Below are 8,391 nucleotides of genomic sequence, written 5' to 3'. Positions count from 1 at the left end.
GATTCAGGGAACACTATTGCTGATATGTTCCAGTGATAAATAAATAAAAAGAAATTGATTCTTCTCAGATTAAATTGTAGTTACAAAGATGTAGTTACACGTTCATAAAGAAAATAAAAATGATTCTTCTCATCTATTAAATTGTTGCTTGTTTTATAGTTAAGTTGCAACAGGAGAGTGATAGTGGCTTGGCTTGTCCAACGTGAGCAAGATTCTTGTTCTGATTAAGTCATACGACAGGGAATAAAGAGGTTAGGAAACCCATATTTGGTCTGACGTAAGAAGAACAATGCAATGAATTACAAAAAAAAAAAAGTGTTTGGTGACAAAAAGAAATAAACAGAGAAAGATGTCTTCTTTTACAAAGCGTCGCGTGCAGCGATCCGGCAAACAATGGCATCACCGAGAGAGGAGATCCCAAGTTCTTGACTAGTTATCTTGTAATGCTGAAAAGAATCAAACGTCACTGAATTATATTACTTTTTTAAAACATTAGGATACAAAAAAAACGAAAAGTGGTTATAATTGTAGCTACTAGTTAACAAAACGTTTACCTTTAAAATATGGGCTTGATTTGCTTGCGTCTTTAACTCCTCCAAGTCAATCTCCATCCCTTTGATCAATTTCGCCACCTCCTCCATCTGATTTTTTATCTCGAAGCTTGTCATATAGTTGATAGAAACCGAAAAAAAAAAGAATATAGAGATGATGATGATTGACCTCAAGGGGAGAAGCATTGAACCGAGCAGCTAGAATGTAAGTAGTAGTCTCGGATATCCCACATCGTTTCAACGATTCTGTAATCTAAACATGGAGGAAGAAATGAACAAGACAACATACAAGTTCTGTAATGAAACACTTGATTAGTAAAAGATACTCTCAACTAATTGTTCTCCAAACAAAACTAACAACAACTATAATCAAATAATCTCTAGTTAGTTGTAGTAAAGATTTATAGGCTCGAACAACTGAACTAGACGACCAAACTGCGTCTCAGAAACAAGACAAGAAGCAGAAGCACAAAGCAAAAGTTTGTTTGCTTACATGTTTAGATCCGGAGTAGTTGTAGACCAACTCAGAATGAAGAGTTCGTGTTGATAACGAATCACGTGATTTGGAGACGAGTGCTTTCTGAGCGGCAGCTAAGAGAGGGAAAACATCTGGTATCTGATTATAAAAAAAAACACACAATTCATTATATTAATTAATTAAGATCAACGAAACCTAAACAAGAAGAACTTACGAGTAAGGCATTGAGAAATGAGACTTCAAGCTTCAGACTTCCATCTAGAATCGAGTTCAAGAGCTCCCTGATCACAATAAACAGGCTCAAGAAATTGAGAAAAAGAGGTAACTGAGAAACTGAAGCAAGAGGGAATCGAGAGAGAGAGAGAGAGAGAGAGAGAGGGAGAGTACTTGGAGTTAGTAACATCGGAGAAGAGAGAAACAGAGAGTGTGTTTTCGCCGTCGAGATGAAAGACCTTCATAACTCTAGAGTCGGCGGCGAAAAGGAGGCAGAGAATTAGGGTTCTACACCGCCGTAACTCGAGAGACAGGACACGGCGAATCAATAATTTATTTATGCCCGAAACAAAAAGGAATAGAATATTTAATTAATTAACTTTAATCTTGTTTATAAGCACAAGACCAGAAATATATAAACTAAAGACTTTTCTTAATGTTTCATTTTTTTTTTCTTCAAAGCAGTATATTTACCCTCCTTCTCTACATTATTACTATCAAAAGTCTTTTTTTTTTTAACTTTTATAATGGGGTTGACCATGTAAATGTCCAAAAGAATTTGCTTTGATCAAACATATAAATTGATATACTTCAAATTTTCTCATAATAATTTTAAGTAACAAATTCAGAAATATAGTACAAATTTAGAAGATACAGTGACACAGGTTTAGTAAAGGTAAATGAAGAATAAATAAATCTAAAGCACACTAAAACAAGGTTAACTGTTTGATCCTTTCTAACACAACTCCACTATTTTCCACAAGGGTAAGAGGTTATACAACTTCCACAATACAGAATATATAAACCAAAACCACAAGAACTGAGACAAAAGACTCTTTTAGGTGTGTTTGTTTTGTCTTCTTCATGTCACTCTCCTGTGCCCTCCAAACGCCCATATCTGTGTGTATTCAATCAAATGTTGATTCTATCCTTATTCAAAAAATCATAATATATCTGAGGATCAAAGACACTACTAACCTTTAGATTTGAATCCCAACTTCCTGTACACAAGGCACTTCCATCTGCTGACATCCCCAAACAGCTTATCCGGTTCTTGTGTGAATCCTGCAGTTCCCCCAAATCCAACACAACCTACAAGAAAAATACACATCACAATGAGGCAAAAAAAAAGAAGAAAAAAACTAACTCTCACCACTCAATACTTAAATAGTATACACTTAGCTTACCTCTCCCAAGAGAGTATCCCAAACATAGCAAGTGCTGTTGTTAGCGTAGCCAGCGAAAAGAAGCCTCCCGGAGGCAGAGAATGCGATGGATGTCACAGGTAATTTCCCACCGCCATCACCATGTGCCTGATACACTTGGAGCTGGTGACCAGTCCTCAAATCATACAACCTGCATGTCCCATCGTCTGATCCAGTCCCAAATCTATACCCATCCGGGAAAAACTTAACAGTATTCACATCTCCTTGGTGCCCATGAAACGTCCGCACAGCTCTGCTTGCAGCTCGCGTGTCCCACAAACACGCAGTGGTATCACACGAACCAGATACGAACCAGTTCGGGTTTGATCCACTGATTGAAACACTGTAAAGGGAGGCACAATAGGGGTGCATAAGGGCATGAGTTAAAGCAAGCAGATGGAATCATGGAAGCAAACATTCATTTACCTTAGTACATCAGCAGTATGTCCAGACTGAAACTCACCGCCGAAGACAGAAGTTTTGAGACCAGTAGTGACATCCCACAAGACACATGTCTGATCACCTGAGCTGGTGATAAGATGAGTATCCTCATTCGGGACGTACTGACAACACGAAACATACCCTCTGTGACCACTGAGGATCCTCGAGACCGGTACAGTTCCGTCCTTGTCAGCGGTTGAGCTGAGACTGAAGATGGAACACACGCTGTCTAACCCACCACAGGCGACCGTCTGACCGTTTGGAGAGAAGGCACACGTCATCACCCAGGCGCAAGGGAGTTTAATAGCGTGAGTCTTCTGACTCGTTAGAGCGTTCCACACGATTAGCCTCCCGTCTTGTGATGCACTTACGATCCTGTTCCTCTCAGGCGTCCAGTCCAAAGAATAAACCTATGAAGCTTTCAAGATTGGTTACACTAAACATTTAATCACAAAGCTACAGAACTCCATAAAGGAGCACACTCTGGAGGATAAGATCGAACTTCTTACTTACCTTTCCGGTGTGTCCTAGAAGAGTACGGCAACAAACCAGATCTGTTGCTCCGAACTTCACTGGGGAGCGACCCTGAGCTAGTGAATACTTGGCCACTGCCGAAATTCAATTCGTAAAGAAAGCAAAACAGATCTAAGAAGAATCATTACAGATGGATAGTGAAGAAGGAGAAGAAGGGAACGAACCATCGGTATCGAGGAGCTGGATGCGTCTCTGTCTAAGCCTGTCACGGAGGTTGTTAACGGTCTCTGTAGCGACGGCGTGGCGTTCTTTGAGCTCGGAGACGGACATTTTTCCAGTTTTTTAAGACTTGAGCAAGAGTCTTGATTTTGGGGTGTGTGTGTTCTAGAAGAGAGGAAGTTTCATGATTTTGAGAGGGAGGGAGATCGAGCCTTAGAGAGAGAGAGGATTTGGTGGAATCAGAGGAACGCTGAAGTAGTCAAGACAGGCTTTGGTGTAGTTGTTGTCTTTGTTGATGCTTCTGTCAGAGTAAACCCACGATTTACTGTTCCCATCTGGCATATTAAAAGTGGACCCCCCACAACACAATACATGAACGGCGTCGTTTGAGAGCTTCTTCAGGTTCTGTTACCCCTTTCCCGCTAATTAATTATTTGCTTCTGATTTTTCGTTAATGCTTTATGTATTAGAATGAAGAGTTATCTGTAACTTATGTATTATACATTTTTTCAAGTCGTGATGCAAAATTCGAGAGCAGAATCATGTCCATAAATTGCATTTATATCATCGTTATCTGTCATTTCTATGCATAACCAAGATTAGACTATATTATTTACAAAAACGAAATATGTTCGAGGAAAAAAGACTATATTATTTTTTTAAAAGAGGTACATGGGATTTATTCTAGTTAAATATTCAGATCAACGGAAACAAGTCTGTCAAGTGAGGACATAGCCGTTACAACTACAATAAAATATTATTTATAGAAAATGTGTGATAACTATTACAAGACTAATAACACAACTTGATTACGCAAATACAAAGGAGTGTGGAACACAAGAAGTAAAGAGTAGTAGATAATTAAACTACCCCATGAAGCTTATCGCCCCATTACATATACATGGAGGATTAGGGACATAATGATGATTAGAAAAGATAGAGAAGAATAAACTTTTGGTTCTACTGCTCCATTCTTTTTGCTCTCTAATTTGTCTGAGTTCACATATTTGTTCATTACTCCTGCACTTCCTGCTCCTCCTCCTCCACCTCCAGGATAGACGCAACTGTTATAACCTATCAAAAATCAAATTCAAGATAAGGAGAAACCAATTAGTATATGTGCATTTTTACATTGTTAAGTGGAGCAAATACTCAAAATGACATTCATGCGGTCTCTCTCATATATTTTCAGACCCATGGCTCAATGATGTGGTCCTCTTTAATTAGGGTGTGAGAGCTAAGGGGGAGAAAAAACATACTAGGGTTTTGGGAGGTGATTGTTGCGGTTTGAGAGAAATCACAATCTGTAGTCCTTTTAGGAGACTTTTGAAAATACATATTCATTGCAAAGGCTGCATGTGACGCCACATTGTTTGGCTCAAAACAAGCTCCTCCTGGTTGTATCGGCCCACAATCTATTCCTTGTCCGCACGCCCAATCAATGCTCGATTGCAACTGCTCATCCGTGGCACCTTTCTTTGGTACACACCACCCCGTTGACGTCACTTTTCCCGATGGCGTCTGATTTAGTTATATAGAAAAAAACATAAAACCCCAACTTTTAGTATTGTAAAAAAAAATCATTTGTTAACTGTAATCACAAAGCAGCCAGCATTCTAGTCAAATGGGATCAAGATTATCTAACCTGACTACTACTGTTGCTGCTACTACTACCAGTACTACTCTTGGCAAGGCCTACATCATAGGCCATGGAATGATCGGTTTTGAAAAGCCCAAAGGCCCGTTCAGAAGATGGTCCAGTCTTCAGGTTCTCATCATAGAGTGCGAAAATGTAAGTGTCGACGGACTTTCCAGGCATTAGAGGTGTGCCAACCATTGACCTTAGATGAGCTATTAGGTTTCCGTTGTAAGCTTTGGCATTATCCACGCTAGGTCCAACTTCGTTGGGGTCCCCTCGTGAAGCCCAACCTGTTTCCGCCACCACGATCTCCACCTTTTCGAATCCCATTGATTTCAAAGCCGAGTGAACCGCATCTACCTGTGGACGATGAAACAGATAGACTATAACGTGTGTTTCAAGCAAAGACAAACACGTCATATAATGACCTGAAGAGCACCATTTTCTTTTCCTCTTCCATTATGTTAGATATATATTACGAATTTTGGTCAATGCTGCTTGTTGATGATTACGAGTGCAAACAAGTGTTTCAAGAAACATCTAAAATAAGTAAATAAACTAGTGCGAATCCAGCATGTCAGACAAGTCAGTACACGACTGACTACATGTCATCGTCACGCATGCTAGTTCCTTGAGATGGTGATTATTAAAAACGTATGGAATAGAATAATATATTTAAGATTTTCAATACTACAAAGCCACAGTGTTCAAAACAAAAACAAAAAAAACTACAAAGCCACAGTAACAAAACTAATAAGCAGGTACTAAAAAGAGAGACATTGTGTGTTAGCGTAGTAGATTCAGACATATACGGCACGTATGTATAAAGCCGTATCATGCAAAGCGAACAACTGTCTTTTGTACTATATAATAAGAGAATATAGAGGAATATAGATTCCTTCTAAGTGGAAAAGTAATATGACCGACAGAATAAGTTCCTTGCTGCAATCTAGTGCAAAGAAAATCATATACAAAATAAAAAATATTTAAAACCTAGATGTCATACTATATATTCGTCCACGTGAATACTGCCAATTACTATAATTATGATCTTTCATCTTTGTGCGTCACACAACAATACATAAGGGCATGTCCAACCCTGCTCCATTTTCTACTCCAAACATTATTTTAGAGTAAAATCCTCTCCAACCCCACTCCATTTTCAACTCCAAAATAGAGTAATGGCTAGAGTTACTCTATTTATGGAGTAATCTTACACATTACTCCATTTTGGAGTTGAACTTTTTTTATTTATAAAATGGTCCTTTAAATTTTTAATGTTCTTATTTCTTACTTAAATAATATTTTAAAATGAAAAAATAACATGAAAAATAAGATATTTTATTATTTAATAATTTGACATAAAATGCATAACATAATTAAACAACATAAATAATATAAAATAAAAATAACATAAAATAAGTGATTTAAATGTCCGGCTTCAAAATTTGCTTGCTCGATTTAGGAATATCAAAGATAAAGAAGCTCATTTTTTTATTACGAAATGCATTAGTTGATCATTTGTGGGAAGAATATTCTAATACTTATTATTGAACCAACTTATATATTATGTTTTATTCTATTTTTATGATTTTTTGTACCTTTTAATAATAAATATTCAATTTAAATAAATTATATTTTAAGACATTTTTGCAAACATAAAATAGTTGGGGTTAATTGGTAAACTTTTATAAGTATAAAATATTACTAACAATTATTAACTATTTTTGAAGTAAAAAATGGAGTAATACATTGGAGTAAAACCTTACTCTATTTTGGAATTGCATCATTTTGGAATAAAATTTGGAGTAATACATTGGAGATGCTCTAACTCGAAACTAACTAGCCTAGCTAAACTATGCTTTGACGTCTAACTAGATCAGTAGATATGAAACAGTCCACCAAATTCATAACTAGTTTTACACAAGAACAAGACTCGTAAAAGTGTGGACCCAGCTGTAATTAATTTTACCTGAGCATCGAACATGTTCATGTACGTGATCCCGGTGTTATGATCGGGTCGACCCGCATTAGGCTGGAAGAGGCAAAACGCCAGCGTTTCAGGTCTCGGATCGCTTTGGTAAGCGAAGAACGGGTAGGGATTGACAGCGAAAAGCGAGCCGGTGTCGCTCAAAAACTGCAGAACACCCTTTAAACCGGCTTGATAACCGGACGCGAACGAACCGGAAGACGGCGGTTCCGAGACACCAAGCACCGACATCGCGTGCACCGTCGACACCTTGATTTTCCCGCCGAGCGACGCCGCCTCGAGCGCTTTCTGGACGTTCTGCATCGCCGGGAGGAGCTGGTTCGCCAGGTTTGGGTCTGTCGACAGCAGAACCTCGTTGCCGACGGTGATGAGGATGATCTTGGAGGCGGGGTAGAAAGGGAGGACGTTGGCGCTGATCCATTGGGAGGCGGCGTTGGGATCGGCGGCGAGAGAAGGAAGATCTCCGTTCGCGGCGCCGATCACGATGCCGACGCCGGTTCCGGCTAAGGCTTTGATGATGGCGGGATCTGCGCCGTAGAGTCTCACTTTCTGGATTGAAGTTGTCTGGAGGAGCTTGGCGGTTTCAGAAGGGGGAGGGAGATTGTCGGCGACTTGACCGTAGTTAACTCCGATGAAAGGCTCTGCATCTGTGGACGACAAAGAAGAAAAAAAAACAGAGTAAGAAACTAATTTGAGAAACTACGTCGTATTGAAGAAGATACTTACGTGAGGAAGGGAACTGGGAAAGGAAGATGAGGAGGAGAGAGAAGCAGATGGAGATAGCCATGATGGTGAGTGAGAAGGAAGGAGACACAGAGAGATTTTTGAGGAAGTTTTATAAGTGTTGTTTTTTTTACTGTAACGGTTAGAGAAACGAATTTTCAAAGGAAGACACAACACTACACGTGTTGACTTCTGTTTCTTTGTCTGAAGTTTTTAAATCTGCAGTCACCGTAATATTATAGTGCAATTTCCGGTAAGAAAACTTTTTGCAAGAGAGATTTCGAAAGAGAGCTTATTCTTTTTTGACAAAAGTGTTGTGTCCAAAAGCAGGTTCGTGAACCTGATTTAGAATTAAAAGTTATCTTTTAACACTGCTAGTGGACGGGTTGTAAACTGATCAAAATTAGGTAGGATGTAGGATTTAAAAGTTACATAAATGGTTGAAACATTTATTCTTA

At 38.8% G+C, this 8,391-nt stretch overlaps 3 protein-coding genes across 3 annotated transcripts; all 3 read right to left on the bottom strand.

Annotated features, from left to right (window-relative positions):
• Positions 1–203: 203 nt before the first annotated feature.
• Positions 204–1,596, bottom strand: LOC130512007 (uncharacterized). The gene is made up of 6 exons (XM_057010056.1): positions 1,417–1,596; positions 1,244–1,310; positions 1,045–1,167; positions 721–804; positions 555–641; positions 204–446 (listed from the first exon to the last, which is right to left on the bottom strand). Exons 1-6 carry the CDS (start codon positions 1,485–1,487, stop codon positions 360–362), a joined length of 519 nt encoding a protein of 172 aa, XP_056866036.1. The 5' UTR covers positions 1,488–1,596; the 3' UTR covers positions 204–359.
• A 227-nt stretch (positions 1,597–1,823) lies between these two features.
• On the bottom strand, positions 1,824–3,859 carry LOC108851423 (guanine nucleotide-binding protein subunit beta). The gene is made up of 6 exons (XM_057010055.1): positions 3,587–3,859; positions 3,402–3,496; positions 2,874–3,298; positions 2,430–2,790; positions 2,221–2,334; positions 1,824–2,140 (listed from the first exon to the last, which is right to left on the bottom strand). The coding sequence occupies exons 1-6, from the start codon at positions 3,690–3,692 to the stop codon at positions 2,105–2,107; spliced, it is 1,137 nt and encodes a 378-aa protein (XP_056866035.1). The 5' UTR covers positions 3,693–3,859; the 3' UTR covers positions 1,824–2,104.
• Positions 3,860–4,319: 460 nt separating this feature from the next.
• LOC108851416 (glucan endo-1,3-beta-glucosidase 7-like) lies at positions 4,320–8,197 on the bottom strand. The gene is made up of 5 exons (XM_018624842.2): positions 7,937–8,197; positions 7,193–7,857; positions 5,227–5,580; positions 4,841–5,102; positions 4,320–4,655 (listed from the first exon to the last, which is right to left on the bottom strand). The coding sequence occupies exons 1-5, from the start codon at positions 7,995–7,997 to the stop codon at positions 4,462–4,464; spliced, it is 1,536 nt and encodes a 511-aa protein (XP_018480344.1). The 5' UTR covers positions 7,998–8,197; the 3' UTR covers positions 4,320–4,461.
• Between the last annotated feature and the right edge of the window lie 194 nt (positions 8,198–8,391).

Source organism: Raphanus sativus, chromosome 4 (assembly GCF_000801105.2).
Source record: "Raphanus sativus cultivar WK10039 chromosome 4, ASM80110v3, whole genome shotgun sequence".
Classification (NCBI taxonomy): Eukaryota; Viridiplantae; Streptophyta; class Magnoliopsida; order Brassicales; family Brassicaceae; genus Raphanus; species Raphanus sativus.
The sequence above is the reverse complement of the archived record's forward strand: the minus strand, read 5'-3'. Positions and strand labels throughout refer to the sequence as shown.